The 21,394-nt window shown below is 44.9% G+C and overlaps 1 protein-coding gene across 2 annotated transcripts in view; it reads right to left on the bottom strand.

Moving 5' to 3' along the window:
• The window catches only part of CAMKK2 (calcium/calmodulin dependent protein kinase kinase 2), a 160,974-nt gene that overhangs the window by 44,440 nt on the left and 95,140 nt on the right, over nt 1-21,394 (bottom strand). For both annotated transcript variants that reach the window (XM_063964424.1, XM_063964423.1), the window contains exons 7-8: nt 20,842-20,878; nt 7,568-7,589 (exon numbers count right to left, since the gene is read on the bottom strand). In XM_063964424.1, the coding sequence (XP_063820494.1) occupies nt 7,568-7,589; nt 20,842-20,878 (59 nt within the window). The remainder of the gene's footprint in view (nt 1-7,567; nt 7,590-20,841; nt 20,879-21,394) is intronic.

Consider the following 21,394-nt stretch of genomic DNA (forward strand, 5'->3'; position numbering starts at 1 on the left):
TGTGTATCTCTATCTATCTATCTATCTATCTATATATATATATATATATATATATATATACACACACACACACATATACCAGTAAAGAGACCCACATATGTCACCTCAGTCTGTCCCCGCCCGCTCCACCACAATATGTCCACTCCGACTCTGACTCTTACTGATTTAGTCCCCATTCCCACTCCTCTCTGCCCTGTCCGCAACCCCTGCCCTAACCCACTCTGGGACCACCCATTACCAAATGTCTAATTTCGCCTATATCCCCTACACCCAATTATCAGAGCAGCTGCTGATCCCTTTTTTATATAGCATCAGCGGGGAGGTAGGATGCGGCCAATAATGTTGCCCCTAGGGTGCTGCCTGCCCCTTAAATCCACCACTAAATGTGAGATTGAGAAGTAGTGGGGGTGAGGAGGCAGTCATTGGCAGGGGAAGCGGGCAGAAGGAATTATGTGAGGAAATGAGACAGGTAAGCAGAGTAGAGAGGAGTGGCTGAGGGCTTTGTAGGAGAGAGTGAGAAGTTTGAATCTGATTCTGAATGGGACAAGGTGCCAGGGGAATGACTGGTGGGAGGGGAAGGGGGGGGGGGGCAGTAGAGTTGAAGCACTATTATATTTATACAGTACAGAGAATATAAAGTTAGCAACACAAGCGCCACTTTTTGACCACCAAGATGAATGTATAGCCAAAATGAAATAAATATGGACATGGGGCACTCAGGCAGAGCAACCGGATCACCTACAGCCTAACAAGGGTACTATCAGTGAGTATGGAAGATGACACCGTACAGCTGATAGCAGTCATCTTCTGACATGTCAACAATAAGGCAGTCAACTTTGATCAGATTATTATTGGGCACCATGAATGTTAGAGTGACACATGCTGCAATATTGGTCCAATTGCCAGATATAGTCAGTGATATTGCAGCATGACCACCTTTGAGGAAATTTATGTTTGGTTTGAGGAACTTTCACCAATGAACCCCACAAAGCAATGCAAGGAGCACAGACCAAATGCACCAAGGGCATGGGGAAGGTCCCAGAATTTACAAGCCCTGTATTTTGCATGTCAGTAACTATCACTACCAGACAGCAAAAGGTCGACATGACAAAAAGGTCAATACAGAAAAGGTCAACATGACGTTTACTCTGTAAAGTGACCAGGAACTCCAATTAGTGCACTGCATCCCCTCGCACTTTGCTGACCATGCTTCGGGCAAGGTGCCTCGCTCGGCTACCGTTGTGCCCGGCACAGGTTACTGTTCCCAATCCTAGTCCACGTGGATCGTAAAGTATGGAAAAAAAAAAATTATATTTTTTTCATTTTTTGTAAAAAAAAATTGTGTCGACCACTGACATGTTGACCTTTTGTCCATGTTGACCGCATGCCTGTTGACCATTAGTGGTCAACCTTATCCATGTCAACCTAGCATCCGGATACCCAGACAGCAGCGGATGTCCTATCATAGCAGCTACATTTTAGAGACTACTGATAGTGCTTTATGATACAGTATCCATTAAATAGCTGATGAAAATGAACAGTAAGTCTACAATATAGTAGTCTGCACTTTGCTGCACAGAAAATGTAAATACTAAGAAATCTCATGTCAAGGTGTGAGAAAAAAAAAATGTTCCGAATAGATTTTTAGGTCTTCTAAGAACAGTTTGCTTACATGAGCTTTTTTTTTGTTGTTAATACAGAAAAGAGAAAATGCTTTTTGCAGAGCACCCTGGCAGTCCAGAGGTTAAGAGGAACACATCCCACACTTGCTATCTGTGCTGTTGTCACGGTAACCACTAACTAAACAGACTGACTTGGTGACAGCTGTATGTGTGTAAGAAAGATATGGCACGTTCATTCCATAATTCTCGCAGTTCTGATTAAATGCTGGGGAACACAAGGATTTTTGCAGACAATGAAAATAGTGATCAATGACAATCACATACTGTAGTTTGTTTTAATCCAACTGAATATGCAAAATGCAAAGGGGACCTAACTTTCTGTGTGACAAATAGTTATCCAGCAAAGTAGACAGGCTGGAATTCCCTGACGGTACTGTACATGTTTTCTGATCACATAAATAAACAGATATTATCGATAAAGCTGATATTCTTCGGGTAGTAAAGGATGCACACTACATAGCCATGCAGGATGGTAAAGGAGAAATCATCCAAAGACCACCGAAAGTCAGGTTACATAGGTAATTATTTGTGATGAGAAACGAATCTGTTTCATAGAAGAAATTCACTCCTGCCTGCAACCACAATAACACAACATGTCATCTGTTTTCTATAACAGGTATAGAGATCCCAAATGTATATATTATGTAAAGCCTGGAGCAGCTTATAGGATACAGAACACATGCCACACACATGTTATCATTCATCTTTTGTTTAAAGAATCTCAAGTCACTATTAATCCTGCAACTGAAATGTTGCCAAAATACTCTCACAATCTACAAATACCAAAATGCGTCCCAGTAACTAATATAAAGCAATATGTTAGTTATGGGGCTGGTAGGACACACTTCTGCTATATATAGGCCTTTGTGATATACAGATGTGTCCTCATATATCATTGCTGCAGTCACGCCAAACAGCCCTCGCAGCACGCCAGGTCCCATGACACTCTGCAGGCGCACAGCTTCTTTTGCCAAAAATGTCTTAGTGGCAATGCAATGCGAATGGTATGCACCAGTAGTCTGTGCTGATTAATTTGATATGCGACACTTGTATACTGTGTACGACCGAGTCTCTGAATCTATATATGAAGTGCTACAATGTAGCAGCTGCAGCTCTTTTCCAATACAAGGTTAATTGTGCTCCGTATACAGACTCAGTCACACACAATACGCATTACGACTAATGCCGGGTACACACGGCGCATTGCAGGAAATGCCCGACATTTACTATTTGAAGTGACCGGAGCCCAGCACCACCGATATAGTCAATGTTCGTCTGCCTGCACTGTCTATTTTTCCTTGCGATGCCGATTCTGCAGGTCAGCGCATCGGTATCATAAGGAGTTTCCACACTGTGCGATATGCACTATATTTTCTTCCGATATGGACTATATATACACTGTGTGTTAAGATGCACTTTCAGCCCACAAAAAAGACTCCCAGTGCTACCAGAGTTGCACAGGCCCTGGCGTCTCACTCACGCCAGACATGTCGCGCTGTATGGTGTATTGAGGCTAGATGTATGAGGACACATCTGTGTGTGGGAAATTGTCTTGTTTTAATTGTGAAGTGGTAGGGAAGGGGGTTAGGGTACTATTTTTAATAAAGTAAACAGTCATAGAGCTATTTCTCCTAAATCCAGGGGCGTAGTTACCATAGGTGCAGGGAGTGCAGCTGCTATGGGGCCCAGAGCTGAGAGGGGCCCACCTTACCTGTCACAGTTACATATGTATATACATTTTTCGCCATTAGGTGGTACATAGGGGTCCTTTCATACTTTTTCCTTGGGGCCTGCAATACATCTAGGTATGTCCCTGGACCTGATCATTGTAGTGTGGTATAAAATGACCTGGAGGGCATTTTAATGTTATATAATATGAACCGGGGCACTGTAATGAGGCACAATATGAATGGGGAGCACTATACTGTATATCATAATGTGAATTGGGGGTACTGTGCGGCATAATGTGTACTGGCAGCTCTTAACTGTGACATACAATAGGGTGAACTTAAGCACTACTACGAGTCATAAAAGAATCTAGGGCACTACTACTGGGCATAACATTAAATAAGGCTCTACTATGGTTCAGAAAATTAACTAGGGCACTATTATAGGGCAGAAAATAAACAACTGCTGCAGAGAAGTGTCTCTCTGGATGCATTGGGACAGGGGCCCCTTCAAAATGTTGCTATGGGGCCCACAAAGTTCTGGCTATGCCCCTGCATAAATCTGTAGGTGTTGGTAAACACTAGGCTGTGATCCTAAACCATCACTGAAGGCAGGACAAAACAAGTGTAACACAGAAATCAGTCTCCTCTGCTCAATAGCATATATTATATAATAAGGCATCTGTGACTTGTGATTATTAGAACACAAACAATAAAAAGTTGCAAACACGCCTGGCAAAATAATGCTCAAAACCAAAACCAGGTTGAAAACTGGGTACAACTGAGCAACTGTACAAATGGGAACCAAGCACAGATACCAATGGGCTAAGTAGGGTCCAGAACAAGGCAGTCCCAGAAACCCTTGAAGATCTGCATAGTCTTTACTGACCAACTTCCAAGTATTGATAAGAATGTTGATCAGCCATCTCTCCAGTATCAATTGTTCAACGACAGAATTATTTGATTGTGAGTAAGTATTGCCCTTTGTGATATAAGGTGGTGTTACTTTATTTTTACACTGGAGCCAGGTGAATCAAATGTAATTTCCATTAGAAGACAGGGAACTGGAGGTAGAGTAGAGAAGACATAACTCTTTGAGATTTCAAGGGTACTTCTAGCACACTGACTAGAATCAGGTGTTGTGATGTTTGTAAGTAAGCATTCAGCAAGACATTAATGAGGTCAACATCCTGATCTTTTCAAACACAGCCAGAAAAACATGTGCAGCTTCTAGGGCCAATTGGTCTTCAGGGTCTATGGAATGATATCTAAGCAAGTCTCCTTCTCAGTTTTCAACTCCTAAAAGTTAAAGCCCCCATATATCAGCGACATATTGCCACAATGTCCTGATCCCCCGATGTCAGGAAATCAGCAATATTAAACATGTTTCAAGATCTCGATTCCCCAAAAACGGTTAGGATCGGCAAATCTGGAATTTTTAAAATGAACCATTTCCCAGACAGATTGCTGATCATCGGTAGTTTCAGTTGGTGAATTGGGGAAATGGGTTTAGATGTATGGAAGCCTTAAAACTGCAGAACAGTATGAAACACAAGTCTCTGCAGTTTCAAGAAATGCTAAAACTTTGCAAAGACCTAGAATGCATCTTGTACATCCTTACTAGTTGAAGTACTGTACATTACAGCTGTGGCATTACTAATTTTAATTTTGATTGTTTTCTTTTGGATCCTGGATACAAGAACATGAGAACATATGAAACTATCATTGCCACACTTACCACAGCCCTTGATCGAATTTAAATTCCATACTGCCCAAACCGCAAAATCATGTTGCACTGCAGGTGGGGCAGAATTATAACGCGCAAAAAGATTTAGATTTGAGTGGGCTGTGTCTAAACTCAAATCTAAATTGCATCATTAAAATAAAGCTGCCCAGCATTTGGGGTTGCATGCCAAAGCAGCCAGTATTTACCATGCAAAAAAGACAAATGTATTTGTACACCTTGTATTGCAACATTGGGGGAAAGTCAGATCTGATCGTGGAGGTGCTAAATTTAGTAAATCTACGATCAGTTTCTCAGACATGCGTGGTACTCCTAGCACATGGCTAGTCCGCCCCGCATGTATGGCCCTACCCCTCCGCAAGGGTGCAAAAGCTTCGCACAGCGGCGATGCTTTTGCACCCGCTGAGTAGCTACCTGCCAGCGCAGCTCCTGCACGCTGGCAGTCCGCTACTCGCCGCGTCCCAGGTCACAACGGTCCGGACACGCCTCTGTTGTCCGGACCACGCCTCACCAACGGCGTACTAACGCCGTTGGCACACCAGATCCCGCCCCGTGACCGCCTTTGCCTGTCAATAAGGCAGAGGCGATCGCAGCCCTGAGATGCTTTTAGCATCTCACTGGGCTCCCGGGGTGCGCACTCCACATAGGGATTCAAACTGCGATCGCTGCCGCTGCAGCAATCCAGTCTGAATTAGACCCATTATTTGTCCAGGTGCAAAGTTACTTGTGTTTTTATTTTTTTTTGCCTTACTCTCAACTCATCAGCCCCTAAACAATCATCTGGAAGGAATCTTTTAGATGTTTTATTTCACTGAAAATTAACTAATTACATGCACACATGAAAGTGGAACTGCTTTGCGTAAACTGCCATTGGACCCTGTAGATGAGGCTTAGTGATAACGGTTACTTGTCTCTTGGGACGTCATTTAGTAAGGATTGCAGTTTATGCTAGAAAGCAGTTGCTGCAATTAAATAGTTGCCTCCCCAAAATAGAGAGAAAACGCCCACTGCAGAAATTGCGAATGCATCGCAATATGCGGGCCGACTGCAAAACCATACGCAATTACCGGAACATCGAAGATTTTTCCTATCTGCGCCAGGGAAGGTCGTCCACAATTCTTGCAACACAAGAGGCTGGAAGTGATCATCGCGATGTCAGAGGCCCTCGATAAAAACTCCTGGGCACGCCTGCGTTTTTTCAGACACACCTAGAAGGTTCCCACCAAGAAATGCCGGCTTCCTGTTAGTCAAACAGCGGCTGTATTGCGATCACGGTCTGTACACAATTTCTGAAGATATTTTTGCATGCGTAGTAGTTTGATAATCGGCTGGATTGCGCGCATGGTGTGAATGCTTGAACCTATTTTTTTATCTTGTCTCGTGGGAAAAATACATTCCCTAAATCTGTGCAGAGATGGAACCCCAGAAAACTAAACTAACCCAAAGAAAAATGTGGGTAATTCAGAATGCTTAAAGGTGTTTGGAGAGCAGTTTCACAAGCTATCGCTGGGTTTAATATCTGGGCATATGTATTCTTGGAATGAACATTTAAAGGAACTCTCTTGGTTCCTTTAAATGTTCATGTGACCAGCGGTCGGGATCACCACAGAGCCCGCAAAGGTGCTCTGTCGCGCTTGCCCCCCCTTCTGGCATTCTGGCGGCCAGGATCCCAGGGTCAGTATGGTGACCTCCAGGATCCCAAACTCCGGTCTCCCGATACTAACCCATACATTCCATGTATAGAATGTGAAGGCACCAATTTAATTTTCAATAGAGAACGCAAAAAAAACCAACCCATTTTGCAAGTGTTTTAGACAATGTAGGATGTCTCCCTATAATGGACAATCTGTTGAAGATGACCTCTCATGAGTGGTCTCGTCTTTACTAACACAGTTAATTTGGACATTTTTAGTTGAGCTCTCTTACAGCGAGCGAGATAAGAGTAATTGGGGTAAATTTTCTAAGGTGTGAGATTGTTAGAATTAGCGTTGTTGCTCATAGTAACCAAGCAGATTCTACTTAACATTTATCTAGCTGCTTCTAGAAGATAATAGATAGAATCTGACTGGTTGCTATGGGAACATCACCAGTTCTAAAAAAGGTGCAGGGTGCTAGAATGAAAACCAATTAAGTACTTTCCTAAAGCCTGAGCAGGCTCGAAAAGAAATCCTGATAAATAGGCTGTTTTTGGGTGCCGTGACTATGTTAACACATAGGTCTGGTAACTTATCCCGGGTTCTATGTGTTAACGCCCATTTACAGTTAATTTACCGGGCAAGAAAAAGGGTCTCTAATTGAACAGCGCCGGGCGCTAAAGCCTGAGGCTTACCACCGTTTTTCCCACCTGGTAAATTATCAAGAGTAACTGAATTGGCAACATTATCTCATACAGTATATAACATGATATACACAAATAGCACTGATAAAAATAGGACATCTTTATCATTGTAAATGTACAGCCAACTTCAACTTACCCTCGCTTAACCAATTCAAATACTGTAAAACAAAAGCAGAAGAATATCTCATTATTTTGTCAAGGAAAACAAGAAGACCACTTAACTGACGATTTTTCCATTTAAAATCATTCATAACATCTTTTTTTTTTTTTTTTTATGTATTCAATATACTTTCAAAAGTATTTTTTTAAAATATTTAAATATTATATTATGCACATCTACAGAACAGATCTCCTCATCAAACACTGGGCGACACAGTGGGGCTGCGCAGTCACAGGTGATCTGACTATGCCAGTTAAGTGGTTAGAACATAGACAGAAATGTTATGTGCTTTGTGATGTAACATATCCCAGCAACATCACAAAGAATGAACCAAAAATGATAATCCAGAAATGCACAATACTAGCAATCAGAAATCATAATGATATCACTATGTTTATGAGTAAGGATTATGCTGGGCATACACTGTTAGATAATATGCCTGTCAGACCGACAGGCATTTTATTTGACCCTGCCAATATCCAGGACATACTGTACGCTGTGAGATATCTAACAGTGTATGTCACAAGATATCGGTACTCAGCCCACGGGGAGGAGGCATTTGCGCCCGTTCCTTCCCATGTGAAAAAACAGTGGAAATGTCCATCGGTCGACCGCGGCAGGGCAGTCACTGCTCGATGTGCCTGACATGACACGATCCGGCATGCCCGACTGATCCATATTTTTGGGTCAGTCGGCTGGCCACATACATGCTGCAATTATCTGGCCAATCCGCTGATATTGGGTGGACCGGCCAGAGAATTGTACTGTGTATGCCCAGCATTAGTTTTCAACCTATGTTTAAGTAAGTACCATGTATCACAGAACTTTATTTTTTTTTATAGAAAAGGTAGACTAGTCAATTAATTATAGCCACAAAATTTAATTGGGGATTAGGTCTGATATGTGATTACCATGTATAGGCTGGTTTAGGATTAGTGTCCAGTATTGCCACACTCTTGTATAGCGTCTGTTTTTGTGTTACACCCACTGCAACATTAGGCCAGCTGCTCAATATTGATATTGGCTGCACTATCGCCACATAAGAGTTTTTCACTACACTTTCATATTTAGTTATTATATTCAGCGAGATGTAATGCCGCCTGAGTTCGGTGGCCGTTCGGAATGCCAGCCAAACTCGGACGTATTTGAAAAGGGGCAATCACTTAAAGGCATGGTTTTGCCTTGTAAGTGATTGCCCCTTTAAAAAAATTACATCCCACCGATAGTCTATTTTTTTTTTTCACTGTCGTGGTTTTCAAACATCTGCTCTCTGCTTTCCATCTGTCACTGTGACATTCTTCCTCAGTCAGTCATAATGATCCATATGATATCTGCAATTAAGTGCTGATAGTAATTCTGTTAGCTTTATACTTTAAAGTGCCAACACATCACAGTGCTTTACAGAGTACAAATCTTAAAAACTAAGAGATGTGACCACAATAACCCCGAAGGCGGCGGCAGTACCGTCTTGCGCGTGCGTGGTCGCCAAATTCATTCAGGTTGTAGTGGGTGCAAACACCTCTGTCTGATTGACAGACAGAGGTGTTCGCGTGGTGGTAACAGAGCACTGCGTGGGTGGCGCGCAGAAAACAGGGGCGGGGCAGCAGTGTTTTCGGTAGACAGCTGCGTGATGTCCTATGCAGCTGCACTGTTCTAAAAAAATGCCGGTGGACCTCCCGCAAACACAGCCTTGCTGCGGCTGCAGTGGGTCGTCTACAGTTGCTGCGACTGCAATTAAATTGCGGTCGCAGCTGCTGGGTAGGCCATTCTGCATGCTGGGCAGCCTTGCCCTGCGATTGGTGGCCCCCAACATGCGAAATAATGGATTGCAGATTCTGCATTTTAGTAGAATCTGCTATCTGTACTGAATAACCCCCTTAGAGGAGTATTTGATAATAGTAGTCATGAACTCCATACGCTGGACCAGCCAGACCCTGGTAATGACTGAAGCAAGGGTGGGTGGTGGAGCTGCTTCCAGTCAGGTGGCAGTTGAGAGAATATGCCCAGGTGGCCTCTGGGATGGGCGGAGGTAGAAAAAATGTAGGATCTAGGAGGATCGAGAGCTGGAGAATCGAAAATATCAAATTCCTAATATCCGTCCAGAAACCAATAAGCTTAGGACAGCTCCACCATATATGAAGAAATGTGCCCTCTAACGTGCAACCACGCCAACATCTATTGGAGTCGTCTGGAAACATCTTTATTAACCGGAAAGGAATCAAGTACCATCTATAGAGGATTTTATGGCCATTCTCGTTGATCCTCAGACAAACTGAGTTGGAGGCAGCTCCCCCCTCTAATTTGAATCAAATCATCAGGATCTATGGACTCACCCAAGTCCCGTTCCCAGGCCAACTCATGCGGGTTTCGTGTGGGCAATGGAGTGAATGCTCAGAATATAAGGAAGAAATAAGTTGGCTGCGGAGGACTGACTTAGGGAAAGCAATTCAGAAATGTCAGGAGAAGGTGAGTGATATGGTGTTTAACTGAGCCATGAAAAAGCTGTAGGTACTGGAAAAAGTTTTTAGAAGGGATATTAAATTTGTATTGAATGTCGGAAAAAAGGGGAAATGTGGAATCATGGGACAAGTCATTCAAGTATCTGAAGAGACCATACCAGGAGGAAAATCCTTAGAATTAAACAGGGGAATGATCGGAGTAGGAGGTGGAGAAAGCCCAAACATAAGGAGAGCTGAGTCCCAGAGCAACAAGTAATGGAAGACAATGAGGTGGTCACTGGTCTTTTTCGGGAGACAAGCCCACTTAAGCCAGAAGAGGGAAGTAGGGGAAAGCAGCCTCAGAGCCTCGGCCTCAAGATGAACCCATACTCTAGGGCAGGCTTTTTCAACCAGTGTGCCGTGGCACACTAGTGTGCCACGACCAGTTGCAAGGTGTGCCGCTGAGCCAGAGTAGCTTCCTGCACCTTCAGAGTGAACTGTTGGCCCGGGCTCTTCTTAGAGGATCAATCGTGCTCCGGCTGTGACGTATGCCTTGAAGGCGCGGCGGTGTGATATCATAGGTCATGGCCGCCACGTCTCACCATCCTGCCAGCCCACCCGCCTGCACACACATCTTCCAGTTCCTGCCTGCATACACAGCTTTCCTTGCCCACCCACATCCACACCTGCCCGACCGCCCACTGCTCAGTATTCGCAGCACTCCACTATGAACAACCCCCGCCACTGAGGGATAGGGAGAAGGACAGCTGACCAGTAGGGACTAATATTTGGTTGTTTTTTTTTCTCCTGTGGCGAACAATAGGATTTATGTGGGGAGAATAAGGATTTATGGGGGGAACAATGTGAATAATTCATGTGGGCAGCAATAGGATTTATATAGGGAGCAATGTGATTGATTTATGTGGGGAGCAATAGGATTTATATAGGGAGCAATAGGATTTATGTGGGGAGCAATGTGATTGTTTTTTCTGTGTAGGCCAATGTATGTGTGGATTTTTTTTTACTATGAGGGCCAATGTGTGTTTTTTTGTTTTTTTTTCTGTGGGGAACTGATGGTGTGTGCCTTGGCAATTTTAAAATATTGTTCGGTGTGCCGCGAGTAAAAAAAAAAGGTTGAAAATCACTGCTCTAGGGCATGGGTCTTCAACCTGTGGCCCTCCAGCTGCTGTGAAACTACACATCCCAGCATGCCCTGCCACAATTTTGCTATTAAGAATGCTAAATCTGAGGCAGGGCATGCTGGGATGAGTAGTTCCACAGCAGCTGGAGGGCCGCAGGTTAAAGACCCATGCTCTAGGGGACCAAAACTGTTCCACAGAAATGCATTAAGCAAGCTGTGCAGAGATAAGATAATAATGATGAAAATTAGGAATACTGAGGCCACCGCACTGAGTAGGTATTTGGAGAATTCGAAGGCGTACCTGGGGTCATTTACACGCCCAAATAAGGTGTGGAAATTAAGAAATTTATGGGGGGATACGGATAGGTAGGGTCTGGAAGAGATAAAGGAGCCTATGGAGAATGGTAATTTTAATGACATTAATATGTCCTATCCAGGATATAAACTGGTGGGACCACGGATCCAGGTCTAATTTATTTGGGAAAGTAAGAGGGGGAAATTGGCCCGAAAAAGGGGGTGGTAGTGCCTAATTATAAATACGCCAGGTAGTTAATCTTCTGGAGACGCTAATTGAATGGAAAAAGGCGTTCTAGGGGGGCTTTACCTTCTTGTGATATATAAAATAAGATTTTACTCACCGGTAAATCTATTTCTCGTAGTCCGTAGTGGATGCTGGGGACTCCGTAAGGACCATGGGGAATAGACGGGCTCCGCAGGAGACTGGGCACTCTAAGAAAGATTTAGTACTACTGGTGTGCACTGGCTCCTCCCTCTATGCCCCTCCTCCAGACCTCAGTTAAGGAAACTGTGCCCGGAAGAGCTGACATTACAAGGAAAGGATTTTGGAATCCAGGGTAAGACTCATACCAGCCACACCAATCACACCGTATAACTTGTGATAAACTTACCCAGTTAACAGTATGAACAAACAACAGAGCATCAACCAATGGATGCCAACATAACATAACTCTTTATTAAGCAATAACTATATACACGTATTGCAGAAAGTCCGCACTTGGGACGGGCGCCCAGCATCCACTACGGACTACGAGAAATAGATTTACCGGTGAGTAAAATCTTATTTTCTCTAACGTCCTAGTGGATGCTGGGGACTCCGTAAGGACCATGGGGATTATACCAAAGCTCCCAAACGGGCGGGAGAGTGCGGATGACTCTGCAGCACCGAATGGGCAAACACAAGGTCCTCCTCAGCCAGGGTATCAAACTTGTAGAATTTTGCAAAGGTGTTTGAACCCGACCAAGTAGCAGCTCGGCAAAGCTGTAATGCCGAGACCCCTCGGGCAGCCGCCCAAGCAGAGCCCACCTTCCTTGTGGAATGGGCTTTCACTGATTTTGGATGCAGCAATCCAGCCGCAGAATGAGCCTGCTGAATCGTGTTACAGATCCAGCGAGCAATAGTTTGCTTTGAAGCAGGAGCACCCAGCTTGTTGGATGCATACAGGATAAACAGCGAGTCAGTCTTCCTGACTCCAGCCGTTCTGGTTAGCTAAATCTTCAAAGCCCGGACTACGTCAAACAGCTTGGAATCCTCCAAGTCACAAGTAGCCGCAGGCACCACAATAGGTTGGTTCAAATGAAAAGATGACAACACCTTTGGCAGAAATTGCGGACGAGTCCGCAATTCTGCCCTGTCCATATGGAAAACCAGATAGGGGCTTTTACATGACAAAGCCGCCAATTCTGACACACGCCTAGCCGAAGCTAAGGCCAACAGCATGACCACTTTCCACGTGAGATACTTTAGCTCCACAGTCTTAAGTGGCTCAAACCAGTGGGATTTCAGGAAACCCAACACCACGTTAAGATCCCAAGGTGCCACCGGTGGCACAAAAGGGGGCTGAATATGCAGCACTCCCTTAACAAACGTCTGAACCTCAGGCAGTGAAGCCAGTTCTTTTTGAAAGAAAATGGATAGGGCCGAAATCTGGACCTTTATGGACCCTAATTTTAAGCCCATAGTCACTCCTGACTGTAGGAAGTGCAGGAATCGACCCAGCTGGAATTCCTCTGTAGGGGCCTTCCTGGCCTCAAACCAAGCAACATATTTTCGCCATATACGGTGATAATGCTTTGCTGTCACGTCCTTCCTAGCCTTTATCAGCGTAGGAATAACTTCATCCGGAATGCCTTTTTCCGCTAGGATCCGGCGTTCAACCGCCATGCCGTCAAACGCAGCCGCGGTAAGTCTTGAAACAGACAGGGCCCTTGTTGCAACAGGTCCTGTCTGAGAGGCAGAGGCCATGGGTCCTCTGTGAGCATTTCTTGCAGTTCCGGGTACCAAGTCCTTCTTGGCCAATCCGGAACAATGAGTATTGTTCTCACTCCTCTTTTTCTTACAATTCTCAGCACCTTTGGTATGAGAGGAAGAGGAGGAAACACATAGACCGACTGGAACACCCACGGTGTTACTAGTGCGTCCACAGCTATCGCCTGAGGGTCCCTTGACCTGGCGCAATACCTTTTTAGCTTTTTGTTGAGGTGGGACGCCATCATGTCCACCTGTGGCAGTTTCCATCGATTTGCAATCTGCGTGAAAACTTCCTGCTGAAGTCCCCACTCTCCCGGGTGGAGGTCGTGACTGCTGAGGAAGTCTGCTTCCCAGTAGTCCACTCCCTGAATGAACACTGCTGACAGTGCGCTTACGTGATTCTCCGCCCAGCGAAGAACTCTAGTGGCTTCTACCATCGCCACCCTGCTCCTTGTGCCGCCTTGGCGGTTTACATGAGCCACTGCGGTCTGACTGGATCAGAACCGGTTGGTCGCAAAGCAGGGTCTCCGCTTGACTTAGGGCGTTGTATATGGCCCTTAGTTCCAGGATATTGATGTGAAGGCAAGTCTCCTGCCTTGACCACAGCCCTTGGAAATTTCTTCCCTGTGTGACTGCCCCCCACCCTCGGAGGCTTGCATCCATGGTCACCAGGACCCAGTCCTGAATGCCGAATCTGCGACCTTCGAGAAGGTGAGCACTCTGCAGTCACCACAGGAGAGACACCCTGGCTCTGGGGGATAGGGTGATTAACCGATGCATCCGAAGATGTGATCCGGACCACTTGTCCAGTAAGTCCCATTGGAAGATCCTCCTATGGAACCTGCCGAAGGGAATGGCCTCGAATGATGCCACCCTCCTTCCCAGGTTTCGAGTGCAGTGATGCACTGACACCTGTTTTGGTTTAAATAGATTCCTGACCAGTGTCACGAGCTTCTGAGCTCTCTCTATCGGGAGATAAACCGTTTTCTGGTCTGTGTCTAGGATCATGCCTAGGAGAGGCAGATGAGCTGTAAGAACCAACTGCGACTTTGGAATATATAGAATCCAGCCGTGTTGCCGTTTCACTTCCAGAGAAAGTGATACGCTGTTCAGCAACTGCTCTCTTGATCTCGCTTTTATGAGATCGTCCAAGTACGTGATAATAGTGACACCTTGCTTCCGCAGAAGCACCATCATTTCCGCCATCACCTTGGTAAATATTCTCAAGGCCGTGGAGAGACCAAACGGCAACGTTTGAAATTGGTAATGACCATCCCGTACCGCAGTTCTGAGGTACGCCTGATGAGGTGGATAAATGGGGACATGAAGGTATGCATCCTTTATGTCCCGAGTCACCATAAAATCTCCCCCTTTCAGGCTTGCAATAACCGCTCTTAGCGATTCAATCTTGAACTTTAACCCTTTCAGGTATATGTTCAGGGATTTTAAATTCAATATGGGTCCGACCGAACTGTCTGGTTTCGGGACTACAACATGGTCGAATAATAACCCCCTCCTTGTTGAAGGAGGGGAACCTTGACCACCACCTGTTGAAGATACAATTTATGAATTGCAGTTAACACTGTTTCCCTCTCGTGGGGGGAAGCCGGCAGGGCCGTCTGTGAGGGGGCATCTTCTCAAAGTCCAGCTTGTATCCCTGAGACACAATATCTATTGCCCAGGGATCTAACAGGGAGTGAACCCACTTGTGGCTGAACTGACGAAGGCGTGCCCCCACCGGGCCTAGCTCTGCCTTGCGGTGGATTTTTGTAGAGGCCGGGGAGGACTTTTGTTCCTGGGAACTAGCTGTGTAGTGCAGCTTCTTTCCTGTGCCCCAGCCTCTGGCAAGAAAGGACGCACCTCGGACTTTCTTGTTTCTTTATTCGAAAGGCTGCATTGCTTTCCTAGGCTGTGCAGGAATATAAGGCAAAATATCAGAATTACCAGCTATAGCTGTATAGACCAGGTCCGAGAACCCTTCTCCACACAATCCTCAGCCTTCCACATGCCTCTTAAGTCGGCATCATCTGTACATTGCATATTCTACAGGACACGTCAAGCAGAAATCGACATAGCTTTGACTCTAGGACCCAGTATACTCATGTCTCTTTGGGCATGTTTTTTATATATATATATATATATATATATATATATATATATATATATATCTCTATCACTTAAGACAGCATCTTTAATATATATATATATATATATATATACACATATATATATATATATATATATATATATATATATATGCATACTAGGGTCTCAATCTCTGCTGATAAGGTACCTGTCCACGCTGCCACAGCGCTATAAACCCATGCCGACACAATCGCCGGTCTGAATAGTATACTAGAATGTGCACGCTATCTGCAGGATCCCTGAGAATAGCTAGTGCTACCTTCTGTGCAAACAGGACACCCTAGGGGAAGATTCCCAACACATCCTGGCCCTAGTGGGGAAAGGATACTGCCTGAGAATTTTTTGTGGGAAGCTGCAGTCTCTTGTCTGGAGATTCCCGCTCTTTTTCCTCATGAGAGGAGGGAAATTTACCTCAGCTTTCTTCCCCTTAACATGTGTACTTTGTGTCAGGGACAAATGAGTCATCAGTGATATGCAAATCATCTTATATTACAATAATCATATATTGAATACCTTTCAGCCATCTTGGCTGTAACTTTGCATTATCGTAGTCGACACTGGAGTCAAACTCCATGTCGATATCAGTGTTTATTATTTTGGATAGTGAGCATTGTGAGACTCTGAAGGTCTCTGTGACACAGGGACAGACATGGGTAGATTTCCTGTCTGTTCTCTAATCTTTTGTGCAATAAATTCACCTCAGCACTTACACATATCCAAACAGGTGTCAGCGTTGTCGACGGAGACACCCTCTCACACACATATTTGCTCTATCTCCTCCTTAGGGGAGCCTTTTACCTCAGACATGTCGACACACACGTACCGACACACCACACACACAGGGGATGCTCTATTTGAAGACAGTTCCCCCACAAGGCCCTTTGGAGAGACAGAGAGAGAGTATGCCAGCACACACCCCAGCGCTATATGACCCAGGAATCACACAGTAACTTAGTGTTAACCCAGTAGCTGCTGTATATATTGTTTTTACGCCAAATTTATGTGCCCCCCCCCTCTCTTTTTCACCCTCTCTATCGTATCGTGCAGGGGAGAGCCTGGGGAGCTTCCTCTCAGCGGAGCTGTGGAGAGAAAATGGCGCTGGTGAGTGCTGAGGAAGAAGGCCCCACCCCCTCAGCGGCGGGCTTCTCCCGCGATTTTGTGTAAAATTAATGGCGGGGGCTCATGCATATAACAGTGTCCAACTGTATATATGCTGCTTTTGCCAGGAGGTAATTAATTGCTGCCCAGGGCGCCCCCCCCTGCGCCCTGCACCCTACAGTGACCGGAGTGTGTGGGTTAGTGTGGGAGCAATGGCGCACAGCTGCAGTGCTGTGCGCTACCTCATGTGAAGACAGGAGTCTTCTGCCGCCGATTTCGATGTCTTCTTGCTTCTGCCGGCTTCTGTCTTCTGGCTCTGCGAGGGGGACGGCGGCGCGGCTCCGGGAACGGACGACCAAGGTTAAGATCCTGTGTTCGAACCCTCTGGAGCTAATGGTGTCCAGTAGCCTAAGAAGCGCAACCTAGCCGCAGTTAGTAGGTTTGCTTCTCTCCCCTCAGTCCCTCGTAGCAGAGAGTCTGTTGCCAGCAGAAGCTCTCTGAAAATAAAAAACCTAACTACAATACTTTCTTATTAGCAAGCTCAGGAGAGCCCACTAAAAGCACCCAGCTCTGGCCGGGCACAGATTCTAACTGAGGTCTGGAGGAGGGGCATAGAGGGAGGAGCCAGTGCACACAAGTAGTACTAAATATTTCTTAGAGTGCCCAGTCTCCTGCGGAGCCCGTCTATTCCCCATGGTCCTTACGGAGTCCCCAGCATCCACTAGGACGTTAGAGAAAAGAGGTAAATCTTGTATCCAGAGAAATTACCATATAAATCCAGTTCAGGCAGGGCAAGAGTGAGTGAGGTGAGCGGATTTGTGATTGACAATAATACATCATCAGCATATAGAGCCAGTTTATGCTCTGTGGACCCAACACAAAGCCCAGATATTTCAGGATTAGCTTGGATTCTAGCAGCCATAGGTTCTATAATGAGGGCGAAAATGAGTGGCGAAAGGGGGCATCCCTGACACGTACCATTAGAGATTCCGAATGGTACTGCGAGGTCAGACCGTTTCGCAGAGATAGTAGCAGAGGGGGAGCGGTATAGAGCTGATATTCCCTGGAAGAATTTGCCAGAGAAGCCCATTGACTCAAGAACCCCATACATGAACGGCCAGGAAATATGGTCAAATGCCTTTTCAGCATCTAAAGACATACTGAGAGAGGGAATTTTGCCATCGTGGATGGAGTGTATCAGGTCGATAACCCTCCAGGTGTTGTCAGGCGCTTGTCTTTAAAATACAATTTTATATAATAATCATCTGAATGGCTGTCACGGGATGTGGTTACATTGCTGGCAGTCAGGATTCCGGCGGTAAGTAATTCTCAAACACTGACAATGCTGACAGCCAGAATCCTGGATAACAGGGGCTATTTCTCCCTTGGGATTGTCCATGACACCCATAGAGTGGGAATAGAACCTGTGGCGAGCGCAGCGTGGCAAGCCCTCAAGGGGCTTTGTTGTACTCGCCCCCCTGCCAGCTGGGATCCCGGCGTCGGTATGCTGACCGTCGGGATCCCGGCCACCGGCATACCATATCCAACGCGATGTCCACTGAAGGTCAAATATGAAGCACAAACGTCCAGTGAAAAAAGCCAAGTGTGCGCTTCAGTTTTCAGGAAAGGGAATGGGTTTGCAGACCAAAATGGCAATGTTTGCAGACAGCCAGGAGGGTTGTACAAAGGAGCAGCTGGGTCAGGGATCTCCCTTGCAAAGTATGGATATGGCACAATGCTCTATAAGTTTTGCAGAAGTGCAGAATCATTTACTTCTGTGAAGGGACATTACTGAAATGATACAGGTGTGGAAAGAGTTACTCTCCCCCACTCTGGTGGCGGCATTATGGCTTTGCCTCAGTAAGAGGAGATGCAGGAAAAACTACAGCGGCACATTAAGTACATCTACATGTCAGTTATTAGTAAACTGTAACAACTAAAGCACTGTGTAATATGTAGGCACTATGGCCCTCATTCCGAGTTGATCGCTCGCAAGGCGATTTTAGCAGAGTTACACACGCTAAGCCGCCGCCTACTGGGAGTGAATCTTAGCTTCTTAAAATTGCGAACGATGTAATCGCAATATTGCGATTACAAACTACTTAGCAGTTTCAGAGTAGCTTCAACCTTACTCGGCATCTGCGATCAGTTCAGTGCTTGTCGTTCCTAGTTTGACGTCACAAACACACCCAGCGTTCGCCCAGACACTCCCCCGTTTCTCCGGCCACTCCTGCGTTTTTTCCGGAAACGGTAGCGTTTTTATCCACACGCCCATAAAACGCCGTGTTTCCGCCCAGTAACACCCATTTCCTGTCAATCACACTACGATCGCCGGAGCGAAGAAAAAGCCGTGAGTAAAAATACTATCTTCATTGTTAAATTACTTGGCGCAGTCGCAGTGCGAATATTGCGCATGCGTACTAAGCGGAATTTCACTGCGATGCGATGAAAATTACCGAGCGAACGACTCGGAATGAGGGCCTATATACATGCAACAGTTATTAAATTGGGTACAGGCCGTTTATTATATTCTAGCAAAGCATAACATTGTAATATTACTTTTATGTATTATATGATCCTGCCATACTCATTTCTGTATAAACTAACAACGCAACATGCATAAGCAACTGCAGTAAATGACTGTAGGGCCTGAGAGGTGGACACTACTGCTTACACAATAGCGGCCACTGTTGGAACAGCGGAAGCAATAATATGCAAATGCTAACGTCAGCCTCTCTCTTGTGCAGCAGCATGCATTGGAGAGTGTAACTGCATCTGTGGTTCTGTACACTCCATCAACGCATCGTCGACACTTGTTTCTACGGATAGTGCAGTGTCTCCTTGTGGAGATCCTCTAAATATGGCCTGTAGATCTGTGTTTGGCACTGCAGCTGTATTCCTGACATGAGGAACACTTCAGGTACACCTCTCAGTCACCACCCAGAATCTCTTGTGATTTTCTGCTGCCACTTCTACTGTAAGTGACTCCATATGCAACATCATTCACTGCGTACCATCAGGGAAACGCATGCGCAGAAGGGGTTTTCTGGGGTTTTCAAGCAACAAAACATTCAACTGCAGAAACATCAGCAATGCGTCCACCTCTGAATCAGGCCCTATATTCCATAAGTAGAGCAATCATAAAAATTAAATATCAGCTTCAAACAGTTTACAGCACTATAGACAAATACAATTTATTTGGTTGCTATAGTCTACCGCAGTGTTTTCCAAACGCGGTCCTCAAGGCACCCTAAGGGGTAGAATTACTACAGCTTCTAAACAAGACAAGTTAAAGAGTTACCCATAGCAACAAATCAGATTCTGTCTATCATTTTCAGGATGTAATAGAGAAATGATAAGTCAAATCTGATTGGTTGCTATGTGCAACACCACAACTTTTCATTTTGAGATGTTTTAATAAATATATTCCTATATTTTAAGGATATCCATGCTTAAGGTGGCTAATACCTCTTTTCCACTAAAGTTCCAAACCAGGTCAAACCCGAGACAACCCCTTTCACACTGCGGTGCCAGCCCATGTTATTGCCAGGAGGGCGACGTTCACACTGCACAAGGGTGTAGTGCCGTCTATTGGAGATGACATCATCTCCTTGCGCCAAGAAAGCGGCTCTCCCCGTGCTGTGAATGGGTCCCGGGTCGGACGACCCAGGTTACTCATTTCCACTGCAGCTCACCCGAGTACGTCTAGTATAAAAACCCTGCTCGGTATCCGTGAAGGATTCTCGGGTGACTGGACCTAGATGGAGCCAATTCCATTGACAAAAATCCTGGATTGTTGTTGCGCATTCATGTGCAATAAACAAGGATTTTTTAAGTTAAAAGTGGAAAAAGAATATTAAATTAGTACCTCAGTCAGTTTAATTTAATCATCTGTATTTAAGCCTGGATATTATTAAGCACTGATCTGTTAGGGTGCCTTGAGGACCGGGCATGGTAAACCCTGGGCTACAGCATACTGTACTTGCACTATGTTGATATTTAAGTTTTCAAGTGTCTTTATTTCAAATGGAGCTAAATACATGAATACATAATAAGGTAAGTAATAGAATTGTATGTTAGAGCAACAGTATAGCTTTAGCTAAGCAGCATTCTCTGACATATGGGTCATGGTGCTTGAAGTAAAAGAAAGGTTCTCTACCCATATATAGATGGTCCTCACTGGGGTCATCCAGCACCTAGCAACACAAGAGAAAGACTGGTAAGATATAAAGCTGCGAAAAATAAAATATTACGTAATACTCTCTATTCAGGAATTATATCTAATACTCATGTCAATGTATCAAATATGAACATAGATTAAAGATACTGGAGTTTTAGAAATAGACAAGTATGAAAACAGTCTATAGGCAAAGGTGTTGTAATACTCCAGCTTTTCATGGATCAAAGGATAGGACATGTAGGGCCTTATGTAATAGCCTGTGAGCGAGATTCTGGCAAGTCAGCCTGTATTTTTTGAAGGCATCAATAATTTAATAATCTAAACTTTAAAAATTCAGACAGGCATGCCGGTATAAAGTCTGTGCCTGCACCTTGCAGGCTGTCACATAAGGCCCATATTTTGTGAAATTCATATGATGCTATTCAATTGTCTCATTTATGGTCTTTACATAAAGTAGGAATTGACAAAAACTATTGCCCAATTTTACATCCGTTAAAAGCTTATTAATAGGTTGGGGTAATGTAAATCAGGG

Source organism: Pseudophryne corroboree, chromosome 1 (assembly GCF_028390025.1).
Source record: "Pseudophryne corroboree isolate aPseCor3 chromosome 1, aPseCor3.hap2, whole genome shotgun sequence".
Lineage (NCBI taxonomy): Eukaryota > Metazoa > Chordata > Amphibia > Anura > Myobatrachidae > Pseudophryne > Pseudophryne corroboree.